Here is a 27,685-nt window from a genome sequence, read left to right on the forward strand (position 1 = left end):
CTGCCTGTCTTTGTCTTTGCCTGAGTACATTTTGGTCTTTGCATCTGCTGGTGCCCAGCAGAGACTGATAACAGCTTGTCTCCTCATAACAGCAGATGATGAACTGTGAGAAGGAGACTGTGAAAGTACAGCAGGATTCACCAACAGCACAAGAATACAAATAAATCATCTCTTGTGGTTTAGGCCTTCTTCTACTTCTCCTTCTTCTTCTTTGTATTGTTTATTGACAGGGTCACAGCCTCAGTGGGTGGACACTTGTCCATCACAGCTGAGAGGACAGCCATGAAACTTTTCACCTTTTTGGTCCTCTTCTTTGTCACAATCAGACGTTAAACAGGTGAAGTAATTGGTCGTCAGAATGATGTGTGCGATAGTTAAGGAAAATTACTTTTATTGTAATGAAAAGCAGCCTATCTTTAAGGTTTTATGGGGACACTTATAAAGACATTAGATGTTCATAATGTAATTAAAGTGTTTGAATGGAAAGTCTTCTGAGCTAATCTTTTGTCAGCCTCTGAGTGGAGAGGTGCCTGTGTTGAGCATTAGAACAAAATGTAAAACTTACCATTAACTGGAAATCTTCTTTGTCAGCCTTGGATTGACACCTTTTTTGTAGTCAGATGGCATCCATTGCGGCTGACTTAAAATCTTTATTCTTTCTCTCTTGAGATAAATGAGAGAAAGGGAAGCAATGAATAATAGTGTGCTTTCTCTTTCACAGTGTCTTTATCACATGATGAGAGGTAGAGGTGATAAAAAGGGACATTTAAAAGCCTTTCTGTGTTTTCAAATATTGGGTGCTATTTTGTCTTTAAAGTCCGTTAGTTTTAATGCATTCTCTTTAAAAGAATCTGCATGAAGATATCGATTCTGTTGGCACTCAGGCAAAAACACAAGTGACAGACTTGCGCTTCACGACTCAAATAGGTTCAAATGTAGTTTTACATGTGATTTCTTCACATGTAAAACTACATTTGAACCTATTTAACCCTAACCCTAACCCTAAGTAGATAAGAGTGCTTAGCTTGCATTAACTTCATGCATGGGGAATTAACTTTCTGTTGACTTGTTCAACTCTTCACGAGCTGTTTTCACAGAACTCACAATGACTACACTGGGTCTGTTTGGATTACAGAGAAGTTTGTTTTTTTGTTTTTTTTTCAGTGAGAGCAAGTGCAGCCTTTTAATTACAGATAAAACAAGCAGTTTCTGATATCACTGAAGGGTTTCCCACACATTCATGTATATTTTTGGAGCAGTGCCCCCCCACCTTGCTGTCTCTCTCACAGACACGTCGTATATCTCATTTACATAGACTTTAGTTGGACAGATGCACTGGTATACGGCTGCCAAAGTACATGGCAGCTGTATACCAGCCGTATACGACCCATTTTAGCATTTTTTATATTTATTTTTTATCTGACCAGGGGAATAACATAATCCGCCATCGATTAGTGGATGATCTCCCCTTGCTCCACTCCTCCCACCTACTGAAAATTACACATGATTTGAAGCATGGATGAAAAGAATCCAAAATGACTGGGCGATTTCATAAAACATGCTGCTGACAGGAGAAATCAGGTGTGTGTGTGTGTGTGTTTATGTGTGTGTGGGCAGAATAATAGTAGGAGGTAAGTAGAAATTAAATGCTGAAATAAGACATGTGGTTCCTGGTGCTAACAGCAAGTGTGGTTTAGCACCAGATCAAACATGCATCTGTCGGTAAGAAACAATTGAGCTGCAATCTGATTTGACACTCGATGATGAGAGTTTTGGGTGTTTTCTACACAAAGTAAATAAATGTTTTAGTACAATCACCTTTCCTTATGTACAAAATCAGATAAATTAACTAAGGAACAATGTGACTGCTGGTTTTAGGGTGTTGAAGGGATTGATCTCAGATCAGTCTATAACATTTATTTTCCTTTATGAAGCAAAAGAGATTAAACAAAATGTCATAATCTCTTTTCCTTGTTCATCATGCTAGCACACAGCTCTTTCAGCAGCTGCTAACAGTTCTATGTCATCAGATTCATCTCCATGACATCTGAGGAGACTGTAGTTGCTCATAAAGAGCATGTAATGAAGTTTAAAAATACCTGAAAAAGCTAGTGAAATGAGCTGAACAGGTATTTTTTTGTTAGATTGAATGACTGGGAAGAAAGACAAAGTAGAAGAGCAGAATGACTGAAAAGGGACAATATTCTAGCAGGGCGGTTAATATTAAGAGCTTTAGATGAACCCCTGCCTGTGGTGCCTTACAGTATTGTGGTACTGTGCTGCTTTTATCTATAATATATGTCTATGGTGTACTGCCCTCTAGGCCAAATCACCTTCATAATGTTGATGAAATATCCAGAATGACCTCAATACAGCTGGTTTGTGGAAATATTAGTGAATTAAAGCTGATGTCAGCACTGCTCAACTCTCTCTCTCTCTCTTTCTCTTTCTCTTTTGAGCTTTTTAAACACCATTTCATGCCTAATGTAGCTCTAATTCTAATCTAAGAGACATTTTAATCAATTGAGGACTGGTATGTCCTTAGTGTGAGTTTTGCTTTACTTTTCTGTCCTCCAGAGGACATTTGGTTCTCATAAGCGTGGAAGTTTGTGAACAAACACACAGCTGTGTTATAGTTGTCAGTGGTAGAAAGGAGAAAACCTGAATGCTCCATTGCAGAGCCTTTGTACTGAACCGTCAGACGGCCATGACAGGTGAAATGTCCAAAATTACCCTGTTTTCTCCAGCCCTGTCATGCAGTTAGGCCAGAAAGATGCAGTAAATGGCTCCAGGGTAGTCACAGTTCATTGTTAAAACAGGTACCTCGTAGTGTGCAGCTGTTTCCCTCTGCCTTTCATAATACACCTTCACATCAATATTCTGGTCTAGCAGATCAGCAGCAGATTAAGTTTTTACAAGCAAGTCAGTTATAGTTTGAGGCTGAGAAGTAGTCTGCCTCAGAAAGATGTTGTGTCTGTTGTCTTTTGGGAGAAAGACAAAGCATTTCCAGACCATTTATATTGTATTCAGAATTATGGCAATTTTCTGATCTTGTACCCACAACAAAGCAGATGTTTAGTGGTACGTAGGCACAAGCAACCTCAAAACAAAACTGGATTGGGTAGTAATTGTTAGAACTGTTAGTAATTGTTATTCAGTGTTGATGGTTTACTTTGGGCAGAAAAATGTTTACTTCTAGCAGCAGCTACTTGATGTGGATTGTCTGACCTGCTTTTTTTTTTTTTAAAGAATAATTGGTATAAAATGTAGGCTGTGCTCTTTCTGTAAAAATGTGAAAAACAAAATGTGAGAATGGTGCAACATTCTTATCTACAGCCCGGGAGCTGATTGAGGTCAATCTGTGATTTGCTGCCATGGCCCTGGGGACTGGCTATGATATCACCAAAGGGCTTACAGCGGCCCAGAGCTCCCCTCGTTTTACATATCTTCAAACAGTTTGTCTTCGCCTCCTGCTAGGACATCATGTCAAGTACACAGAGGAGTTGTATTGTCTGTTTTTCATGCAATGCTGAAAATGTGCAAGACATATCTCCCCTTGGAGCTACATTTGATTTCTTCTCTTCCTTCTTCAGCTGTTTAACAGTGCCACAGACTGTGATAATGTCATGTTCTTGTTCACCTTTTGTCAGTGTTCTAGAAACAAGACTACATATAAGCAGGAGGGCAGCATGCTTAAATCTCATGCTTTATCTCAGCTATCAGAGAGCTGTTAGTCAATAGTGAAATGGAAACTTCTTTGGAAATGTCCTCCCTCGTTTCCCCTGGAATGAAGCCTGATGAACGCTTAAGCTTGCAGCCTGTGATGAGTAGTGAAACTGCTGCATGCTTCTTCAGGCACTGCTTTCTTAACAAGAGAGACGATTTTGCTCATCAGTTGCTCGTCCTTTTCAGTCGTGTGGTTTTGGGATGTTCAGGTGCCTGAGTGAGGTTGGGAAAAAGATATGTGTGAACTTTTCTCTGAATACAGCTGGTAAGAAAAAAGGGTATCTGTGTAGCCTCTTTCAACAACAGGGCAGTGATGTGCTTTTCATAAGAAAGGCATCATAAAATGATTAATGTTATCAGTTTCTGGTTAAGGCAGAAGTTGTTAGTTTGTGTGGGACTGTTTTTGTCACTAGTTGCTTTGTTGCCTCTGACCATACTTTCACTTGCGTGTGTGTGTATGTGTGTGTGTGTAATGCATTACCTTAGCTGTGATTCCCCTGATTTGATCAGCGTTAGCTCCTGGGTTTCATATTACCAGCACTAATGCCTTTGGCCATCAAAGACAGCTAAAGAAAACGCAGGACGTTCCGTGTTTGTCACACATCCTGTCTGAAGCTAATTCACTTTGCACTCACATCTCAGAGGGAGAGAAAACATCATGGCTGAAATTGGCGCACCGGAGGAAACTTTGGCCTGGTAAAATTCAGCATGTTGTTAAATAATGCTTTCCATGTAAAATGTTTTATAGATGTCAGTGGTTTGCTTTCGTGATTCTCCTAAGGCCCAGTTTCCTTGTTGGCCTTTTTTCCAGATCTGCTTCTATGTGTGTTGATGTTAGGGCTGTCATTGGTTAAAACTTGGAAAAAATTGGTGGTGCATCTATTATGTTGTTGGACAATTATTCTCTAAAGTGATTCTTATTTATTTGCTATTAAATCATCTGGATGTCCTCATGGTGTGCTGTGTAACATTTATTAATCTGTGATGATGTTGATGTAAACTCACTCGGATATACCTTTGCATACAAAAATATAATATTATACACATACACCACTTAAACAAATGAAGACCATAGGTTGAATGTTTAAGCAGTCCTTTCAGATAATTTTACATAAAATTGAAACATATTTTTCCATGACCGTGTTTTTATTTTCAAACTCTACAGCTGTGTTTCAGCTGTGTGAGGCCACCACTGTGTGTGCATGTGTGTGTATGATTCTGTGGAGCATTTATTGTTTCATCATGTCCTCCACTAAAGTCTCAGCTCCTATAAACCCAAAGAAGAGAGAAGAGCAGTTTTGGCTGCAGCTTATCTGTGCAACCCTTAATGTCACTGATGTAACAAGGTAGACAGTATGAAGAGGAAAAACAAGGACAAGTGTGCCCTGCCCGGATGGTTACCAGGGCCCTGTACTGGAGCCAGGCCTGAAGTGGGGACATGGATCTGTCCTTCAGTGGGCCCACGAGTGAGGGAAATATGGAGCTGGAGGTTGACAGGCGGATCGGGGCAGCAGCTGCCATGATGCAGATGCTCTACCAGTCTGTGGTGGTGAAGACAGAGCTGAGCCGAAAGACAAAGCTCTTGATTTACCAGTCAATCTATGTTCCATCCCTCACCTATGGTCATGAGCTGTGGGTAGTCAAGATCACGATCCCGGACGCCTCCCTGGGGAGTTGTTTCAGGCATGTCCATCTGAGAGGAGGCCCTGGGACAGACCGAGGACACGATGGAGGGACTTTGTCTCTTACCAGGCCTGGGAACGCCTTGGTGTCCTCCCTGGGCGAGCTGGTGGAAGGGGTCGGGGAGAGGACAGTCTGAACTTTGTAGGACTGTTTCCCCCACGACGCAGACCTGAATAAGCAATAGAAAATGAGACAAAACGAGATGAGAAATAAGGCGGTAAAAACTGTTTACTATGGAAACATTTAAGAAGAAGAATCAGCTTTATTGACAGTATATATATTTTTACATACACACACTGAATTCGTCTTCTGCGTTTGACCCATCCTTAGTTGAACACACACATGCAACACCCAGCAAATTACATGCAGTGAAACACACACAGGAGCAGTGGGTGGGGGAATCGATCCGGTGACCCTCCAATCACAAGCCGCTTCTCCAACCTCTAGGCCACGGCTGCCCCCCTTTACAATTTGTTTAATTGTAAAGTATAATATAAGCAAAACAATTAGGGTTGCATCTCGTTCATAACCTTTACAATTAGTTTGCACATCATACAAGCAGTCTCCTTATTACCCAGCATGGTGCTTTTCCTCTTTTAGCCCGACAGTGCATTAAGATGAAGGGTCTGTTTCATGTCATCACTTGAATAGATGTGCCGCTGTTAGTAGGAACAGTGTGTCAGGAACAGGTGATACTGAGAGCACAACCAATATTTATAACCTCACTTTATACTATCACGCTGTTCCCTATGTTGCAGTGGTTTCTGTGCATATTACATCCAAGAAATTTCAGAAGAATTATTGATATTAATACCTCAGGTATAATAGCTCTACAGGTGGATACATTCATTACTTGCAAAATTACTTGGATTTGTTGATGCACATCAATAGGAATTGTGTCGAATAGTTGTTTCAGTAGTTGAATAGAATAGTTGAATATGCTTGTTTACAGCCTTTTGTGTTTTAATTAAGCTTCTATTATCTTATTATTCCTTTTTTCCCCCAACGTGTTTTGAGACACTATGTGATGTTACATTGAGTATAAACTGAGTTTACACTTGAGTATAAACATTAACTTATGTAATCCTTTTAATCCTATTAGATGAATAAATCATAATAGACTACTAATAAAATGATGTGATTATGTTGACCTCAGATGTTCAACTATATAGCCAACGGATGATGTTGGTATCACCAACACTAAACCAACAGCTTTTTAGCCTGTATTGCCACATGCTTAAATTCTTTTAATGTTCACAAAGTATTATGCAAAATAACAAATGAAACTGTGCCTAGAGACTGTTTAGCACTCAGTATTTGTGCATCTGTGCTCTGTCTTTCTTAAGACCAGGCGGGGGAAAATGCTGACAGCTTTACTTTAAAATACCTTCAGAATAATTTGACACCCTGCTGCTAATCCTCTAGTGACCAACCTTTGGATCCTGGACCAGTCTTCACAAATCATTTGCTGTAAACCAATTTGCTGCGTTAAAGACATTTCTAGCTCATGCCTCTATTACATAAGCTCTTATTGTCTCGATCTGCGTTTGTCATTTGGTTAATAGGTTCTGTTAAAGACAAAAGTCAAAGACGCACTCGTGTCTCTGTGCTGTAAGGCTTTATACATCTAAAAGTGACAGAGGTGACGGCGTGACGAGGTTTGGCTTAGAGTTTTATTTGTGTGTCCAGATGTCTTTTTTTAGTTAATCAGTGTAGGCTGCCATTTCCAATGGGCAACTTCTGTTCACTTACATGCAAACACGCATGCTGTGCTGGTAAACTGAGTACTGAAAGTGAATCTGTAGGAAGTGATTGTGCTGCTTGTTTCCTCTGCATGTCTTTGGCAGTTAGGTAGGTGTTGTAGAATTGCAAAGGAAATGTAGCATAACAGCAGCGGACTTATTATGTGCTGTAGCACATTGTGTTGGGGAGAATTTCATCAGGCGATGCTGCTGGCATGACATAGTGGGTAAGAACATGTTTCATACATAAACCATGCACATTTTGTTGTTCAAGTTATGGAAATGGAAGTGGAATTTTAATCAGCAGAGGGTATTCTTGCTGCAGTAATAAAATGTCCGTACATTGTTAAAGAGTGTTGTTCAAAGGAAGTGGTCTGAATGAGCTCAGTCACTGTGTAGGGTGTCTGCCTGCTGTAGTGTGTATTTATTGCATTTAGCTGTAATGGCTCTGCCAAAATGTAGTTTTCCCCTTTAGACAATTTTATGTATTGAATCGATGAACATATATACCATGCTGCTTTCTTGGTCGATCTCTGAAAGATGCTAGGAAGCTACTGTTGTTTTTGTTTTTTTTGATTCATTGCTGATGTAGATTTCTGTTGTCACAGGCTGCATAAAGGTAATGATGAAATGAAAAAAATCCCCGCTTTAGCTTGCTGGCCTGGTATTTTTTCTTTTCTTTCTCATCTTGCTGATGTCTACTTGAAGCATTCAGGATGCGGTTAACCCTGGTGCAGGCTCACAAAGTGAATGGAAAGTTGAGACTGCAAGTTGTGCTCAGCCATTTAGATAGAAATGCTGAAGCTGGCTTCTTTGTCACTGAGGCACATTTGCCCATTCTCCCAAACCCTTAAAGGTATCACCTTGGTGTAGCATATATCATGTAAATTGAAGAGAATGGAGCCATTATGTCTAAAGTTTCATTTTTGTTTCACTTTGATGTGCAGTGATTTTATTTATGTCTTTTATCATCAAACAGACTGCGCAGGCCACAGGTTGGAGGACTAGAAGCATGTGACAAAACGATGCAGTTGTTCAGCTTTTTGTGGCATGGTAGTTTGAACTCTAGCCTCTTTAACTAGGCTACCAAAACACATCTCCGTGCACTTTGATGCACTGTGGTGCATCAAACCGGTGCTCATTTTTGAATTTCATTATTGACCCAGTGCATTTTTCCAGAGATTTACTAGAAGTCTTACCCTGCATAAAACTACTTTGACATTTTATTTTGTTTTCATTAAAGTTACAGTTAGTATTTGTTTATATTGTTATACTCAGCCTTTCTATTTCTCTCTCTCTCTCTCTCTGTCTCTTCACACAGGACATTTACTGCTCCTAAAATGACGATGAGGATGATGATGATGATGATGGTGCCGATGAGGATGATAATGATGGGAGGAGGCCACGGCCGAAGGTGCAGCCCTTGCTAGAATCATCCTTTCTCCCCCAGCCTCCACCCCTCCACCATCAACCACTTCTTCCCTCCCCTGGCACCATGGCAAACCACCTGGAGCTGATCCAGGAGCTGCAGCAGCTGGACAAGGTGCCCAGCCTGGAGAGGTTGCGGGCTGCCCAGAAGCGGCGTACTCAGCAGCTGAAGAGATGGGCTCTGTACGAGAAGGAGATGCAAAACAAGAAGCGAAAGGCTGACAAGAAAGGGCGTAATGCCAACAACATTCACCAAGAGTCCAAGAGGCATGTGTCATTTGCTGCCAGCGTGGCACTTCTGGAGGCATCGGCCAGAAATGATCCAGATGAAGGTAGGGCCATTAAAGAATATTTATGATGTCTGCAAATTAGAGAGTAGGAGTGTTCAGAGAGAGTGAAAACGATGACAAAGTGCTCTCAAAATACGTGACCAGTGGACACACAAACTGTAACCACTTTAGATTTATTTTACATGTTACAAGGAAACGCACTAAAAATATTGGCCAGGGTTTCTTTCATAAGCTCAGTGTCAAACCCAGGACAAAGCTAAGTGACGGCACATTTGAATAATTACAGTAATTTCAGCCTCACCTCACTAGTTTAGTTGGGAAAAAAAATGCCAAGGTCAGGAAAATCATTAGCTGGGCCTGCCCACTTAAACTGCCAGTGGAACTCACCGCCTTCGAGCTGCATTTGCTTTGCTAGGAGAGTGTTTTATCATTTGGAAATAATGAAGTTGTCACACTGAGATGAAACTCTGCCAGTCTTTTAATTAAAATTTCTACGGATGATGCCCCCCTATTTGGAGATAATAATTGTTTTCCTCCAGTACAAACAGTCCCACGATGCTGTGGTGGTGCTAACAGTGTGTCAGTGATGCAGGAGCGATAACAGGCTGCTTATCATTTAGAGATGACATCTAATTTAACTTCACTTTAACTTGAAATTAGACTGAACTCTTTTTATCATGACTGATATCGCCTGTGGCTGTGCTACTGTACGTTCTGTGCTTGTGCAAGCTGTCTTTTTAGATATGGAAGGAGCGTTGAGGCTGATGTGTTTCCACAATAATTCTCACAGAGCAGAAGCAGCTCTGCACTGCGTGTACACACATATGTACATGCACATGGACTGTGAACTGGGCTGAGAGTCAGTGAAAGTCATGCGGTTTGTGTGGTCTTCATGGACTGTTGGAAAGTTAAGCAAAGGTTTTATTAAAAAAGGAATAAACAGGCGACTAAAATCATCTTAGTGAGTAACAATGGAAAAGCTCCAACTATACTACAAAATACTTTTCTTACTTATGTTGCAATTTTACTAGATTTTTAATTTTTTTACAATTTTTCACAGCAATTAAAGATAAGAGAACAGACCATGGGCCATGACTTTGCCAGAATGGCATTAAAAAAAGGGCATAAAAAACAAAATGAAGGACATCTGGGAGGAAATGTACACCTTCCAATTCAATTCAATTCAATTTTATTTGCACCTTTTACGATCAAAATTTTCTCTAGGTGCTTTACAGAAACCCCCGAGCAAGCAGACAGTGGCAAGGAAAAACTCCCTTTTAACAGGGAGAAACCTTGAGCAGGACCCGCCTCACAAGGGAGAACCATCCTGCTGATAGTCGGCTGGGTGAAGAACAGGTAGCCTGGACAGAGAGGATGAAAGAGAGAGAGAGAGAGAGAGAGAAAGAAACACATGCAATAAGCATCATTCATCACAAAGGACAAACATGACAGGTTGTTATAATTGGAATTCTGAAAGACTATGTATTGTATGTATTTGTTTTTTAGCTGATATGTTGTTCAAATTGGTTATAATAGCACTACATAGAAGAACGACGTATAGGCAGATGTTGACAGTAGACACTGAGTTTATCATTGGGTTTGTCAGAGGATGCAGTTCAACATGTAGATATGGATGGAGAGACACTTGCAGAAAGATACAGAGAGAAAAAGAAAGGGAGGGAGAGAAACAAAACTATGAGGAGAACTGGACACACTAACACACATGTTAGTGACATAAAATAATGAATCATATGTTGATCTGGTGAGAGGAGAGGAGGGGAGAGGAAGAAGAGAGGAGATATGATCCCTTTTGTTGATTTTTGTCAAAAGTTCCTTCCACTTCCTCTAAATTTCATCAAATTTAGTTTCCTACAGTTTCATGGAGAAAGAGACTCTTTCCATAACAAAAATTTCATAAATTGTTTTATACCAGTCATCTAGCGAGTAAGGGTCTGGTTTAAGCCACTTGTTAGTGAGTGCTTTCCTAGCAGCTATACTTAGTATACCAAATATGTATTTTGTTTTTGTATTAGTAGATTTTGAATGTAAAAGCCCAATATAAAGTTCTGTTCAGCTAAAAGTAATTTTTGTACCAAATATGATTTCGCATTCTGTAGGACTTCTGAGCAGGAGTAATAAAAAATTATGCTGCTATTTTTGCTGATTCTGCTGCTGCTTCATTACGCACTGATGGAGGTGTTGTCATGCGAAAGATTTTGAAAAAAATGGTTTGAAAGCATTTAAAGGTTTTGTCATGTCATGCTGTGTGGTGTGTAATTCCCCCCCCCAAAATCTGGGAATTACACACAACGCAGCACTTTACTTTGAACCAGGATGTTGTGGTCGTTAGTGATTTGTGTAATTCTTTAGATTTGTTTGATTTACTCATCTGCCACGAGTTCCATCTCTTTCAAGGATGGTTAGATTAAAAAAACAATCAACAACAGCTTCCAAGCAACACACTTTACGTATCTAAATTAATTGAAGTTAAGTTAAATGTCAGTGCATCTTTTGTTTTCCTTTGTGAGCTATTTATCCAGCTTGGAGGGTCAAACAAAACACAGCAAGCAGCAAGCTTTTCTTGTGTTTTGTTTCTCCGGTTAACTTTTGAAGGCCATATGGCTGACTTGCAAAGTGAAAATATTTTTCAGATTTAAGCAGGTGCCTCAGCTGGTGTTTGTCCAGCCTATATAGCCTTGACCATGCAGCAGATTATATTGTAGTGTGAGGGCAGGATTTTACACAGCAATACGGTAGGCTGAATAAATATAGAAACAACATGTTAAACTGTTAGTGAAGATGTATGTTTCTTCTATTTTTTTTTCAATAAACTTGTGTTGCAATTGTAGCTTGTAGTTCTCACCTGTAACCATCGTCACTTCAAGTTTCAATTTGACATTTCTATTAATCAGCTGTGCTTTGTGTTTAGTGCTTACTAGAAAATGGTACAACACTAGCACACTAAACTAAATGAGTGTGGTAAACAAGCTAACATCTTATCATAAAGTATATTTCAACTGTATGTAACATAATTTCTGTTCGTTATCGCTCACTCTTTTTAAAGATCATCAGTAATTAGCCTTAACCTCTCTTGTTATGAAAATAATAAAAAAGCATTTACTCATCAGTTTTCCACATGATGGTGTTCAGAGTTTATGCAGTTTTCACACATCTGAGTAAATATGGCGGCAGGGTCTCTCAGTGTGCAGCGTTAGATACACTGAGAGCAGAATTCTTTGCTTTGCTTTGAGCATTACTGATATGCAGAAGCTTTGACAGTTCTCCTTAGTGCTGACAGTGCCTGGGCATGGAAATATTTGCTATCAGTATTGTTTAATGAGGGTGACCATGAAAGAGGCAGAGAGATAAAAAGAAAGGTAGACAGGGTGTAGTGTTGCCTTCTCAGCTCCAGTGGCAGCTGGCTAGCTCAGGAGCCTGATAATCTGCTCTCTTATTCCCTCTGGTCCCCAAATGCTCGATCAAGCATCATGACTCCACATGCTACGCTGCTCAAGGCCCGCTATTCACAGTCCCTGGGCTTTCTTTGCAGAAATATTATGTGACAGTATCATGCATTATCTTGTGCTGTCGTGTTAAAGGAGCTTATTTATAACCAGAAAGGAAAATTGAATCATGATGAAAATGAGTTTAAACATCTGTACTGACTTTTACATTAAGACTGTTATAAATCTGAACTAAATATTTGACCACCTATCTGCAAAACCACTGACTTTCAAAGCCAGTATGAGCAGTGGAAAGTTCTAAATGTGTTGATAAATAAAAGGAGCCCTCCATCACCTCTTTGTCAGGGAGAGAGAGGAAGGGAAGAGTAAAATCATCAACAGAGGGAGAACTGACTTTCACCTGCGGCTGAGTATACCTGCCCCCAGGACATAAAAAGATGAAAGGTTGGATTGGCTGGACTCAGTCATTGGACCCACTTTAGTCCCTGTTTGGTTGGTTTGAGTGAGATGTTTCCTGTGTCTCTGTGGCTGCAGTCAGGGCCTCACAGAGTTGACCGGAGGGTATATGTGTGAGCACACACTGATAAATGTGTATGTGTTCATTGGTATCAATGCCTTATGGAAGGAGTATTTGCTGTTTGTGTGTGTGTGTGTGTGTGTTTAATGTATTTCAGCTTTACTGTATCTTGAATAATAGATGGTGTTATAGAAACTAGGATCTGTGAATAATGCAGGTGTGCATGTTTAAGAGTACTTGGGTGTGTGTGTGTTCTCTTTCCTCCCTGTGTTACAATGACCCTGTCATTAGAACCTCCTCACTGGAAGCAGTGGGATCAGACTCAACAGAGTGCGAGGAGATGAAGACATAGTAAAGCCGCAGAGGACACAATGTGTGCTCAAGCTGAAGTTTGTGTGTGTATGTGTGTGTGTTTGAGATTGCATGTGTAGAAGCCATTTTCTGTGCTTTTGTTAAGAACCCACAAGGTATCATTAAGTATGACGCAATCACAGTTTGTCCTTCATTCATACAAACAGTCACAGTGTGAAATGAGGACATCGAGAAGAAAGTGCTTATAAGCAAAGCTTATGATAATAAACACAGTCAAAGTTGTTTTGATTACCTTGGATCCGCATGCTGACGTTTTTAAATTAGGCCAGCTGAACAAGTTGATGAACAAGTTCTGGATATTACAGATTTAAGAATTTCCCTTCAGGGATAAATAAAGGAATTCTGATTCTGATGCACGGTGAAAGTCCATCCCTATAGGTGTTCATGGAGCTTAACCATGACTGAAAGCCACAACACCGTGAATGTAAATAAAGTTTCCACGTGTGCTTGTAGTGTCTCTCCTCTAGCTGGAGAAACACTGAAGAGAGAATAGTGAGTTGGAGAGGATGGAATAGAAAGGGGATGCATCCTGAGTCTGAGTCCATTTCTTCGCCCTGTGGCTGCCACTGTCCTGAACCCTCTGCCCCCTCACTGCGATGAGGGTTGATGGCTGTGAAATTACTGTGAAGACCCTCAGTATCCCTCTGTGCAGCTCGCTGACTATTGAGACCGATAGGTTTTCTTCTCTCCGAAGAGCCGCTGTCCTGCAGAGGAGCAGCCTTTGGGGTCAGAAACCACAGTTAACACACACACACACACACACACAGAATAGACTGCCCTGACATTTACGCTTAACACTGCAGTTTAATCTTATGATGTGGTCAAACAGCTCATATGATTTGAAGGTGCAAAAGAGGAGAAATATGAACAAGTGAAATGTTGGATTCTACAAAGGCAACAAGCACCTGAAAGGAAGCTATTACAAAATTTCAAGTTTACTTTTATGGCAATTAGCAAATGTTCTAATCCAAATTGATTTGCAGAGATGTTCAGTTTTTATAGTTAAGGTGACGCCATCAGGTTGAGTAAGGGGTGGTGATCTGTGACTCTGGTCTTAATAAATAAATTGTAAATTAAACTAATAAATAATTTATGGAAGTGGCTGTCTATTAGTGTCTCTTACAGAAAATGTGACAACATGACAAAACTAACTGTATTTTGCCCCTCTCTGAACCTTGTCTGTGTTTTACAGATTTACAGTTTGTTTCCCACCCCGTGATGTGTGTTCGCCCACTCACGTGGCATCAGCCAGCACGCTAATTACCCGTTATTCCCTGCTGAAAATCATAACTTGTAACTTGGTGTTTGAGAAGCCATTCTTTAAAACCACATTCCTTTTTTAGCCATGCGGCTTATGCTTTTGGTTCACCGCTTTTTTTCCTGCCATATCATCACCATATAAATAGAGAGGAAGAATAATTCTAGATTTCAGGATAGAGAAAATACTCCAGCTGCAAGTAACACTGCTTGGAAGAAGAACAGGTTTTGCCTTCTTTTGTTCCCTTTCTAGTTATTTGTGTGCAAATTAGGTCTCGATGGAGATTTTGTCTTCTTCTGTTATCTTATTAGAATGGTAAGGCCTTCTCCTCAGAGGCCTTGGATAGGCTTAGCTGCTCTCAGGCATATGGCAGCAGCACAGTTACATGGAAATGAAGCACAGGAACAGAGTGAAAAGAAGACAAATGTGACACGAACAACAACAATTTTAACTTGTCGAAAAAACACTGACCTTTGACAATAATTTCCGCTCCGTCTCTTCCTTTCACACTCCTGAGTTCTCCCCAGGCTCCAGCCCTCTAATTTTTATTTATAGGAGGAAACACACTCTGTGTTGGTTAGCTTTACTGCGACTCCCCCGGAGTGATAGGAGATGAGATTGCTAAGTACTGACAGTGATTAGGACCTTCAAGTTGAATCTTTACTATGTGTTTTTTTGTATGAAAGACTTCTGCTAGGATGCAAAAAACAATCCATCAGCTACAGGATAGAGGACTCACGCCGTGTTTTAGTATGTGTGATCTTTATGGTAAACAAGTTCAGCTGCTTCATCTTTAAAAACATGATGACAACAACATCAAAATCTGTGATGGATTTTACATTAAATGTGCAATGAAGGTGCTTATACTGAAGAAATGCAACATATTGTAAAATAATATTTCCAGCTATCATAGGAGCAGTGCTTACTTCTACAGTATATGCTATGAGTAGCAATAATTGTGGTTTGTCAGTGAGTCGGATCAGTCCACCATGTTTCAGTCCACCACATTTTGTACACTGACATTCATGTTCCAGAGGACGATTCCAAAGAAAGAGAACATATTTAAAATAAACACAATTTAAAACAGATATGAAGATACTCTGCTTCTCACCTAAAGCAAAATACAGAAAATAAGTACCTTCCAATGCTTTTGCTTGTTGCACTTACAACTTTTTCAGTGAATGCGTTTGTCTCTTTGGATCAATAATGTCTGCCACTTTCCTATACAAGAGTAATGAGCTGAGTACATGAAAGAGCATAACTTAACACAGGTCACACTCAGAACCAAACAGTACCTTGTAGTGATGATGTAGGTAGTAACAGTGTTCCTGCACTCTGTGTTAAAATACAAGTACATTCTGGACCGAGAAAATATAGATATAACTTCAGTTTGCATTTGCAGACATGAAAAGGTGGACTTTTGAATCAGATTTACCAGCTACTAAAAGCTGCCTGAAGCTTTTCATCCATCACTTCTTTCAAAATCCTTCCAGTGCTGAGAAACATTTGATCTGATATAGAGCCCAGAGATACGTGAGTCAAGAGCTCATTTAGGCATGCAGAATTTCATCTGTTCCCAGTCTTCTTGTCCCTTTCTGTTTAATGATTAGAGATTATGAGGCCCTCTGAAAATTATTATTGTATGATTATATTTTTGTGATGAGCTTTAAAACTGTTTTTCACAAATATCAACACAAATATGTAAGCAACCCTCATGATATGCCCAAGATGTTTTAAAAAGCCATTTGCAAGCTCAGTGTGCACTAAATGGTGCTGAGCAAAAAAAATCAGTAGTTTGTTAACTCAGATGTTTACTCACATGCTCAGCTAAGCTCTAACCTCTGACCTTTGACAGCTGTAGACTTAGCTGGCCAGTCTCTCTCTCTTGCGTCATGTGTCGTAATGACAACAAGCAGTCTGTTAGGTGTGTGTGTGTGTGTGTGTGTGAGCGAAAACCCCTGGAAAAGAAGAGTTTTGGCTCTTTGTTACAATGACTCAGAGAGCTCCACACAGTGCTGTTTATTTGGATGCATAGCAGGTTTGTTTATGCTACTTTCTAGAGTGAGCTTGGAGGGCCCATTCCACACACGTATTCGTTGAACTTGTGATAGTTTAGAGGAGGCGGGACACCAAAAAATTGGACACAGAGGCTGTGCATACAACCTCGAATGATGAAATTTTGTCATGCTGGCCTTAGTGATCCATTGCAGACTCACAGACACAAAGGGTATGGTTTTGGATTCAGACAACACATCTGCAGCATTTAGGGGAAAAAAAAAAGAGGAAACATAAGCAGACAAATGCACTCCTGTAAAAACACTCAACACAACCTAATACAGAAATGTATTTTAATGTGCTTCGATGTGGAGTTTGCATGTTCTCCCTGTGCAGAATACAGAAATGTATTTCTGTATTTGGTCTTGTTTTTCTCACTTTGTGGTGCATTGAGCTTACAGGGCCACCGTAGTCTATAATTTCTTATTTCATAGATAATACCTAGTGTGATAGTATTCATTATTTTCATGGACGGGATTTCTAGGCTGGAGGGTGTCCGGTTTGGGAACCACAGGATTTCATCTCTGAAATTACAGGGGCGGCACGGTGGTGCAGTGGTTAGCACTGTCGCCTCATAGCAAGAGGGTTCCAGGTTCGAATCCCGGTCTGGGCCCCTCATAGCAAGAGGGTTCCAGGTTCGAATCCCGGTCTGGGCCCTTCTATGTGGAGTTTGCATGTTCTCCCTGTGCCTGTGTGGGTTTTCTCCGGGTACTCCGGCTTCCTCCCACAACACCAAAAACATGCACATTAGGTTAATTGCCTATTCTACATTGCCCCTAGGTGTGAGAGTGTGTGGTTGTCTGTCTTTGTGTGTTGGCCCTGCGATTGACTGGCGACCAGTCCAGGGTGTACCCCGCCTCTCGCCCGTAGTCAGCTGGGATAGGCTCCAGCCCCCCCACGACCCTGACGGATAAGCGGTATAGAAAATGGATGGATGGATGAAATTATTAGTCAGTGAAAACAATGAGAAAAAGTTTTCTTCTGTGCTTCTTCAATATTGGGTTGTGCGAAGATGGGCTTTTTTTTTTAGGTTTTCTGATGAGTTATAGAGTGAATAATTAGGTGATTAATCGCAAATGTATTATGCAGATTAATCAATAATGATTATTTTTGTTGCAGTGTTAGTTTGTACCAACCATTGAAATTATTTAAAAATGACCAGTGACTAACGAATTGCACTAATTAATTTAATAATTTTTTAAAAATTATACACTTTTTATTATTCAGGATTCAAGTTGCCATGAGCTCTGATATGTTCTGACATATTAAATTACTCATATTTTTATTTAGTGTTTAAAGAATTCTGTCAAGCAAAACTACTGCATGTAGTGCAGTTAATCTACTGATATCTCATGATGCCACACGGCTCTTTCAATCATAAATGCGACAGTCGTACTATACCTGCTTCTTTCCTGGTGACTAAATTAAGCTGCTTCACTTAGAGCCAAATCAAGGCTCCTTCTCCACCAGCTCTTTGCATTTGCATTTCGTGCACTTCTTCCTCTTGTGTGATCACCGCTGATTTTATGTGACATTTCTGAGCAGTTGATTACTTAAGTGGGATTTGGCATTTCATGCCCTGAGCAGGGCTGCAACAATGACAGAGTTGAGAGCTGGAGATAAAATGTATCCATCTGTGATTAGGAGGACGAGCGTAGCTCTCCCATCCTCTGTGGATTTTAGATTTTCTGAAGGCCTGTCGTCCTCACCATTGCTGCATTTGTTATTGATATTCATGTCTTTTCTTTCCTGTCAGCCCTTTGTGATTAGGGTGGTTTTCATGGAGTCTCTTTTCTCTGCCCTCTCATGCTTTGTCAGTCTAAATGAACATTCCTCTATGGGCTCGTCACACTCTTCCCCATTCGTTGCTTCTCTGCCTGGCACACACTGGCACTGCTGTCTCCTCTCCGCCATGCGAATTCACATGCCTCAGCATGGGCAAAGGGCACTGACTCATCATGGTCACATCATCTGGGATTGAAAATTGTTGAAAAAAGTAAATTTACAAAAGGAGAAGCAGTTTGAGTGGCTGAACTAGTTTGTGCAATGTTGTTGGACTGTGGAATTATTGTGATTTCAGCTTGTTTAGCTTCATAACTAAGCGTGTTTCTTGGCCGTGTGACTGTCACAACAACAAAGGGTCATTTATTGAACCCTGAGCACTTCACTGACTATCTCTGTTCCATTATGTCATCTTCCAGTACCACACACATCTTCTTCAGCTCACCTCTTGTGTCTTTTCAGACTTAACAAGCATTATTGTTATAATTATTGTTATTATGAACTGCGGTGTTTAGGTGATGTGGTCTTAAACTGACTAAGCTGCACTAAGCAGTAGTCTGCCAACAAACTCACTGAGATCTTCTCCCTCTCCTCCCCTCATCCACATCAGTCAGATCTCCTGGGAGACACCTGACTCTCAAGTTAACTCCCATTTCCATGGTAACCGAGGCAGATGCTGAGAGGTCCAGGCAGCCGTGGCCCTGAGCTGCTCAGCTGCAAAGGCACAAATTGTGTATCATCATTGCAGTGGCTGCATGCGACAGCATGTGGGAGACTGTCAAATGTGATTGTAGCAGCTGGGCCTCCCAAGCAAAACTGTCATGGGTGGAAATGAATATTATATATTGAACAAATATCAGCAAAGTTAATCGTTGGATCGAGAATAATCGTTATATTACATTACATCGCAGACTTAACTTTAATGGCAAATGCTTTTATGTAAAAGAGAAAAGGTTAAATAAGATAAATTGATGAAATTCTGACATTTTATATCCAAAAGGTCAAGGGTAAGCTTCATTGTGACATCATAATGTTTTCTGTCCATTATTCAACAGCATTACTCACGAGCAGAAGGGCAGATTGTGTTTAAGTTATTATATGAGTCTGTACAGACATGGATATAAACTGCAACTTGACTGGTGCTACCACAAGGCTGTAATTCTAGCTTATAATGTTTCAAATCTCACACTAGTAAGTATTTAGTGGAAAAATGTCATGGGATTAGTTTCATTTCTATGAATGTACCTGACATAATTATAAACTTTTATTGACTTGGTATAATCTATGATTTTCGTCTCCATTTTTTTATCATACAAAGTTAAACTAGAACCAACAAAATCAGCAAATGTTCAGTACCCACTTTAAAGACTTTCAGTAAACAGACAGGGTGTTCCCTGTCAGCTTTGCTCACACGTTCACTATGTCTTTATCAGCAGCTGTGATCGAAGCCCACCCGGCTGTGCTCTGGCCTGCTAAAAGCATTTAAGTGGCAGAGTGAGTTGGGCTTCATCCAATCCCCCAAATGCCTGTTCAGCACCCTGCTGCTCCTCCACTTTTCCTAAACCACTTTGTAACATCTTCCAGTGTCTCCCCACCCCCACCTCAGTTATAGTGAATTAACAGCCCTCCACCATACAGTAAATCCTGCAATAGGATTCAGGATTATCCAACAAGGATTAGTCCTCACCAAACCAAACAGGGCCAGCGTGTTTCATTAACAACACTTAAAATGATAATGTTAAACCCTAGAAGCGCAATGAGTGATCATTTAATTGTATGTGTTGAAACACCAGAAACACCTGTGGATTGGAAATTTAATGCAGAGTAAGAGTAAAAATTCAAATGTTTTGACAAACGTGAAAGCTGCCTGAAGCAGAAGTGCCAACACTACAGCATTCAGATATTTAATTTAACTGTGAATTTACTATATATTTGATTATGAAGATCATTTTAAATATATCAAAAACTCAGAAAGCAGATTAGATCCTAGATTCATATTTCATTAAAAATGCCTATAATAACCAAACTCTAATCACTGTCGTTTTTATCAAGTTAGCTTTTCCTCGAGTTTCTTCAGTATAGTCTGAGCTCTTTGGAGCCAGTATCTAGTGGCCATTGGACCTCTGTAGCATTGGTGGACTCAAAATCAATACAACAGTGATGCACGAGAACCAGAGATATTGACTTTTTCATTCCTTGCATTCTTCTCTCCTTGTCAAAACCTGAAGCCCGCATAACCCACAATGCAACCCGACTGCTGACAGTTTGGTTGGTTTGGTTATGTTATGTTAGTAGCAGGTAATATAGCCTCAAACCGCTAGCCTCAGGCAAAGATGAGGAGCAGGCTCTGGTAAGCTCACTTTTTTTGTAACTCCACACCCCCAGATGTTTTTTTCATTTCAAACCCAGCTGACACTGTTTATCAGATGCCATGCAGTTCCCAGTGGAAGTACAAAAACCTGTGTAGATAAGTGTGTAAAATACACGTGGTTCCTCTTTAATGCATACCGGTGTTAGGTGCTGTTTGGCTTAGATGTGTCAGGCCACATGTTGTGACTGAGGACTTCAGGTTGAGTTTGAGCTCTTTGTTTAATTTGTTATTAAAAATGACCTCCCTCTGTTTCCCAGTTACTTCCCAGCAGTCTGTCACACTTTTTATCCCTCCCTCTCCTTCACCATAATCGGTGGAAGCCTGCTATCTTAACGCCTTTTAGCAAGCTTGCTGGAGTTAATTGGATGGGGCACTGCTGCATAATCAGAGTATTACTGAGACAATGTTCGTCTCCATAACTTACAGTTTTGCTCCTTCTCCTTCTGTTTTGCTTGCTTAGGTCATGTATAGACTTCAACACAACTTTTGAATCATGTCAGTTGGTATAATATAAAACAAAACCTGCAGAAAATGTCTAATGTAGCAATTTAGGACAGCTTGGCTTCAAGTTTGGAAGATTATTAATTCAAGTGTTGCCTCACCCCATCTGTTTCTGTACCTGATGTGATGTGACTCTGAACTGATGCGACTGATTATGAAGCCTGGATTAGTTCCTCGTCTCATTTCTTCATGTAGGCTCTGCTGCGATAAATGCTCAGTCAAAGGTGATCTCCACCACACTAGCAGTTTGGCTTTAGAGATGGCAATGTTAGGATCTGTCAGTCGACCACTTGCCTCTACACTGAAATATCTCAACAACCGTTAAATGCACTACCATGAATTTTGGGCTGGCATTCATTGTTACCAGAGGCTGAATCCTCCCCACTATAGTGATCAACTTTTGGCATTTCACTTTTCCTGTTAAATATATCAACATCTACTTGATGGATTGGCCCAAAAATTTCTAGAGACATTTGTGATGATGTGTCATAATTTTTCATCACGTATCAGAAGTTTGATTCCTAAAATCACTTGGTTCATCCTTGGTTTTCTTTAGCGCTAACAGGCATGGTAACTCACTGAATTGAGATGGTAAACATTGCAAATGCTGAAACATTAATATATTATTGTTGTCATTGTGAGTATGTTGGCATGCTGACATTGGCATTTAGCTCAACGCATCACTGTGCCTAAGTAAGCAACTAACATAGCATTAGTCATATAAGCAACCACATTGTCTCTCTTCATTACTATTAAGACGATGGGACACAAGCTTATCCTGTCACAGCTATTTATGAATGCTATCAGTGTTATCGTCAGCCTAATTAGTTTGAATATACATTAACAGCTTTGAATCAGAGCTTAAAAGAAACCCAGACACTGTTGGCAGTGTGTTATGGAAATAAACCGTGAAAAAGCTCCATTATTTGGGATTTTGTGGATTTGAAATTAATATGACAAAGTGTTTGTCTTGAAATGAAATAAGACAATGAAATTTTCTTCGTAGTGTGAGCTAGTTTGTGAAATATAAAACAGTGCCAGGGATTTGTCAGTGCGTCCACAATGCCAGTGGGCCACATGACGGATTTGTCTGTTAGTTACATTATTAAGAGCGCTTTGACACTGTCTTGTTCCAGTCATCTTTCCAAATTGAAACCTGCATTATTGGATATGGTATTGTATATTGTGTTTATTCTATTTCAGTGTTAATTTGCTCACGGTGACCCCAGAGCATTGGCTGCATCCCAATATACAGTTTATTGTGTCTTCAAATTGCCTCCACTGCTGTGCTATTGAACTACATCTGTTAAAGCAGCTTAACATACAATTAAAGTGCCTTAATAGCTCATCATGTGGATGATAATTATAACACGCAACAGAATGCTAATTATATCAATGATCTGCACTCCTAACGTCCTACTAAAACCAATGTCATTTAGCTGCTACTTATGGACGTGCCAAGTGGCCTACTTTCTGCACAGCCGACAGGAATGCAGAGACGGCTACCTTGCCTTAAGATCATTGTGAACACATTGTGAACACACACTATTATCTGAAAGCTGCTGCGCTATTGATATGTTTTCAGTCCTGTGATTGTTCTAAGATTAAAGTATCTCATTTGTGGGAACTGAGGCGCACTGATGAGTATGAGTGCTACATCAGCTTTTTCCCATTTGTACTAAATTAGTAAGAAATTGAATGAAATGGGGTTATGGCAAAAACTAACTGACAGAAATGAATACTGGCAGTATTTTGATCATTTACCTCTAAATTGCCAGCTGAATGAGAAATATTCAGAGAACAGAGTGACTTCTAGTTCATTTTCTGTGTACTGTACTTTCAAACCACTGAAAAATAGGCCAATTTGAACATTGTTGTTTCTTCTGACTTAGTCTTATGTCTTGAAATATGTGAAGATCAAACATGGTTACCATCTTCACATCTTGCTCTGCATGTAATGAATATGCAGGTTAAAAGCTTTCAGAAAAGCCTCTTACTCCTGGCTTTAGGAGAATTGATGTAATGGAATATTGTTGCATATATTTTTAAACATATTAAGGTGCTATTCAATAACAATAAAAAACATAGTCATGGTTGAGGTTCATATCCACTTCAGTTTTTGAGGTAATTATTTATTTGGTGAAAATTATAATTTCCAAAGTGAGAAAATGTAATTGTGTGTCTTTGTTGGTGTTGCATTTTCTGTACTGACTAACTGTGTGAGTGAAGTCATGCATGCACAGTAGCGCTCAACTGGAATCAGCGCTAATGTTAGCAAGCTAGTCTAACCAACTTCTGCCTTTCAACCAAAATGCAGACTTAACTTAATGGGTCCTCCTAAATGCAGAGTGTTCTAAGGGGACTGATAGTAGGACGGCACTACTGATGCTTGTATCGTCCAAAAATTCCTTTGTCCTCTTTTGAAAAATGGAAAAGTCTTCATTTAAGTGAGGAGAATTCAAGTTTTGTAGTCAGTATGAGCAGCCTCATGTGTCGTTGAATTGTTTACATAGTGTGTTTGTGTTGCTTGCGGAATCTGCCCTCCCACCAGCAAGTCACTGTTTCTGGGGGATTATAATGACATTTTAGGTGTATTACATATACCGTTCTCCCTAGGTATCAGCTAGTCTGTGAGATTTAAGGGATTCTGTGGCAGCTATCTTTGCTGCATAGCAAATATTTGCCTCATCAGTATAGCAAAGGGAGATACTCTTGAAAGAAAATCAATTCTCCACTTGGACTCTCCTGCGTCTGAGCTCCCGGAGCCCCTCTCATATCTCATATCTTTACTTGATCCTTACTTCACCGGCCATTCCCCCTTATCAGCAATCATTGACTGTGAGATATGAGCCTACAGGGGGATCAGTATTAGTCATCATTCTGAGCTAAACCCTGACAGTAAGAACATCCAAGCTATTAACTGTGCTGTACTCTTAGCTAGTGACAAAATAAAGCTTTTCTACGACGAGAGACATGCAAATGTTACTACTGTGTTTCTGTTAGCTGGAGGTTTTTAAAACTCTCAGCTGATCTTGTAGATCATAGCATCTGTGCTTTCAATATGCTGTGGTACGAGGCTCCCTCATGAATCACCTGACAAGGATTTCTAGAACAGGAATACCTGGACTCATAAAAGTGAATCCTGAAATGAACTCTGAAAGATCCTAATCTCTGCAGCTGCAAAGATAGAAGGCTATAGTACATTTACAAATGACTCAGTTTCACAGTGTGATCTGATATGATCTTCATATATGCTGTGATAGATGACAGCACAAACCAGGCTTTTGACGTTCTCTTTATTCTCATTTTTGGTTCAATGTTCAAATCTGACTTTTCAGGGAAATGCAAGGTCGTCTTTCATCTTCATAAACCCTCTATGAAGATTAACAAATATATTGTATGTTAAACAAATAATGTTGACTGATACAAAACCTTTAGGTGCAGGGGGGACAATTTGTGAGAAGAATTATGAAAAACATAAATGAGGTTAGCTACCACTTTCAGGTTGTATTTTGATCATAATTGAAAATACTTTTGGAACCAGTGGCTCCCCTCACTGTGCAAGTTGAGTTGAGTTTTCATGTATAACACCTGACTCTCTAATAAATGCAGGATCTCATACTGAAAATAAACTATGTCTTGGAAAACTGTAGAATCCTTACAGTATATTAGTATTCATGATATTCACGACCCTGGTTCCACTTTGAAGCAGACATTACTGTTTATGAATAACCTCTTATCAATAATCGGAGTTCAGGAAACATATGACCTAAATAACTCCTGCATACTCATTCACGTGGGATTTGTTTCCATCTCCAACACACAAACACACTCGCACACACACGTTATTGTGGAGGCACAGTAAGATAACAGGAAGGAAGGGTGGGTTTCTCTTCCTGTTCAGTTGTTTGTTGATATATCTTTTATCTTTAGGGAAGCATCTCATCCAGCTCCAGCTCCTCCCTCAATGGGAATTTATGGGACCTGCCCAGGAAGGCATCCATGAGATTTCTGCAGCGTTGTGTTACTGGCTTTTGTGGTGGTAGATAATCACCACGGTGACCCTTCAGTGTAATAGATTGCTTTTTAAAGATTTGTGTGTGTGTGCGCATGTGTGTTTGCGTGTTTGCTTGGTCCCATAGGGTGGTGGTACAGACAGATAGGAATCACATTCATGGTTTGTGTCTCCAGCTTTAGTTTACTTAAGCCCCTCTTTTTCTCTGCATGTCTTAGTACCATAGTGTGGGTCTGTGTGGTGTATCAGAACATTTTATACCCCTGACACTCCCCGTTCAGGATCTGTGTGATATATTCTTTAAGATCCCTTAAAGGAAAGAAGTTGGTCGTTAGGTCCGAGTCTGCTGGCTGATAATGAGACCGGTAAGAGGCAAAGTAACACAATGTCTCCCCGAATAAAAGACTTTGGATTAATGAAGAGTGAATGAGTTCTCACATCCATCATTCAATCAACAGAGAATCTTAATATGTATCGATATTTGATTGTTTAAGTAATTTATCAACCAGAAAGGTCAAACATGATCTTATTTAAAAATTATCCAGCTTGTCAGGTTTTCTTAACTTTCAGCCATGCTTGTGTTGTAGCTAGTGATCCAGACTGAATTATCTCACCAGCTTCGGGTGGATTGCTATGGAAGTTTGTGCAGACATCCCAGAGGATGAATGCTAATGACTCAAGTGATCCTCTCTCTTTTTCTCTAGCGCCATCATCAGGTCAAAATTTCACTTGTCCAGTGACGTATAGGTTATGATAAAATATTTGCAAAATGAAAGAGATTCTCATCAGTCTCTTCTGTACTTGTGTTCAGTGCTAACTATGTCAGAACACTGATAAGTTAAACTAAGAGCGAGCATCATACCTACATGTTAACATCCTAATTTCTTTGGAGCTTTGTTAGTTGTTTTGTTAACTCACAAAGTACTCATTTCAGACCTCTTTTGTACCTGATACATGCCATTAATTGACATTTTAACAATTGTAATTATGGAAATAAAGTCCCGTTTATGAGGATTTTTTTCTCTCTCCCTTGTGTAAGTTGATGTATCCACAAAGTTGTGTGTAATTACAAAATGTTAATTAGTTAATGCCTCTCAATAGGGCTGTATTTGTTTGTTAATTTTGTTTTGATGGTAATGTGCTCTGTGTGTGTGTGTGTGTGTGTTTTTCCCTATTTTTTAATTTTAAAAGAGAATATTTCAGCCATCAGTCTTTCAGCAGGGAGAGATTGTGTTTGAACTGAACTCATTATGTGAGTTTGTACTGTGTGCTTGATGTTTTGATGCTCTTGCAGATTTTTATGACAGAGACTCATAATGAAGAGCTGTATCGAAGAGTTCTGTCACCTCAACACCTCACATGCAGACACACACTGTATAGCAAAACAACAGGATATATTCAAACAAAATGAGATGAACGCTGAACTGAAAAAGGAATGACTGCATTTCCTAAAGTGTGCAGGAAATTAAGTTTTATTTTTTGTTGTCTGTGATAATGTCTGCATGCATTTTTAAAGAATGAGGAACAGAGAACGGGGGGTGTCAATATTTGCGTCAGTACTGATGTCTTTGTTTGTGTTACTCTGTGCATTTCTGCATAACAGATTCTGGCATGATAAATGAGGCCGTCATCAGTGCACATATACACACTTTATACCTACATTCACACTCATACACCACTGTCACAGTCCAGCTACAGTAAATTGTGCCAAAGTTGGAGTGCATTTGTATTTCATGAGCACCTTATTGAATGCTGTTTACACAAATTGTTTCAGACACACCAGAAATTGAAAGCAAAAACTGAGTATTCCACCCAGACACGGCAAAAATCAAATAACAAAACACAACATAAAATATGCATGACAAGAGAGCAGGAACAAAGCAACTGAAACGTGCGTAATATTGCTAATATTAAAGCAAGAACACAACTATGTGACTGTGTGTTTCAGATTCAGCCACCTTTCTCTCTTTCTAGCGGTTTATGCTTCTGTCTGTCTCGCTCTCCTTCACGTCAGCGTCTGATACATCACACATCATAATTCCAATCTATTTCATCCTAACTAATGCATCAACACACAGCCTCTCTCTCTCTCTCCCTCTCTCTCTCACACTCTCTCTCGTTATTCAGCACCAATGCATATATATTTGGTGCATGCTGCCCTAAAAACCAATCAAACATCGAGCTGTGAGATGGTGGGAAGTGTGTGTGTGTGCTGCTTGCATGTGCATATGGTAATCTCACTCTGGTCTCCTGCACATATTTTCTAAAATTCATTTTCAGCCTGAAGAGCAGGCAGATCTGACTTCTGATGCATGGTCAACATGCAGCACAGGACAATCTAATCACAAAAATACAAACACACGGTGTTAGAAATAACATGAAAACAATAAATTTGAATTGCAAATCTTCTTTCAGGTGTAATTTTGTCTTGTACGCACACACAGCTGCCTTTACTGCCACAGACTGTGTATGTAACTCAAG

The 27,685-nt window shown here is 39.9% G+C and overlaps 1 protein-coding gene across 3 annotated transcripts in view; it reads left to right on the forward strand.

Moving 5' to 3' along the window:
• Nucleotides 1-27,685, forward strand: part of ppp1r16b (protein phosphatase 1, regulatory subunit 16B) — a 74,329-nt gene that overhangs the window by 17,826 nt on the left and 28,818 nt on the right. For 2 of the 3 annotated variants that reach the window (XM_046383217.1, XM_046383219.1), the window contains exon 2: nucleotides 8,473-8,911. In XM_046383217.1, coding sequence (XP_046239173.1) covers nucleotides 8,647-8,911 — 265 coding nt within the window. In that variant the 5' untranslated portion in view covers nucleotides 8,473-8,646. Of the gene's footprint in view, nucleotides 1-6,746; nucleotides 7,379-8,472; nucleotides 8,912-27,685 lie in introns of those variants that run through there. The other variant, XM_046383218.1, reaches the window with a different exon arrangement.

The sequence above is a fragment of the Scatophagus argus genome, chromosome 3, assembly GCF_020382885.2.
Source record: "Scatophagus argus isolate fScaArg1 chromosome 3, fScaArg1.pri, whole genome shotgun sequence".
NCBI classification, from domain to species: domain Eukaryota; kingdom Metazoa; phylum Chordata; class Actinopteri; family Scatophagidae; genus Scatophagus; species Scatophagus argus.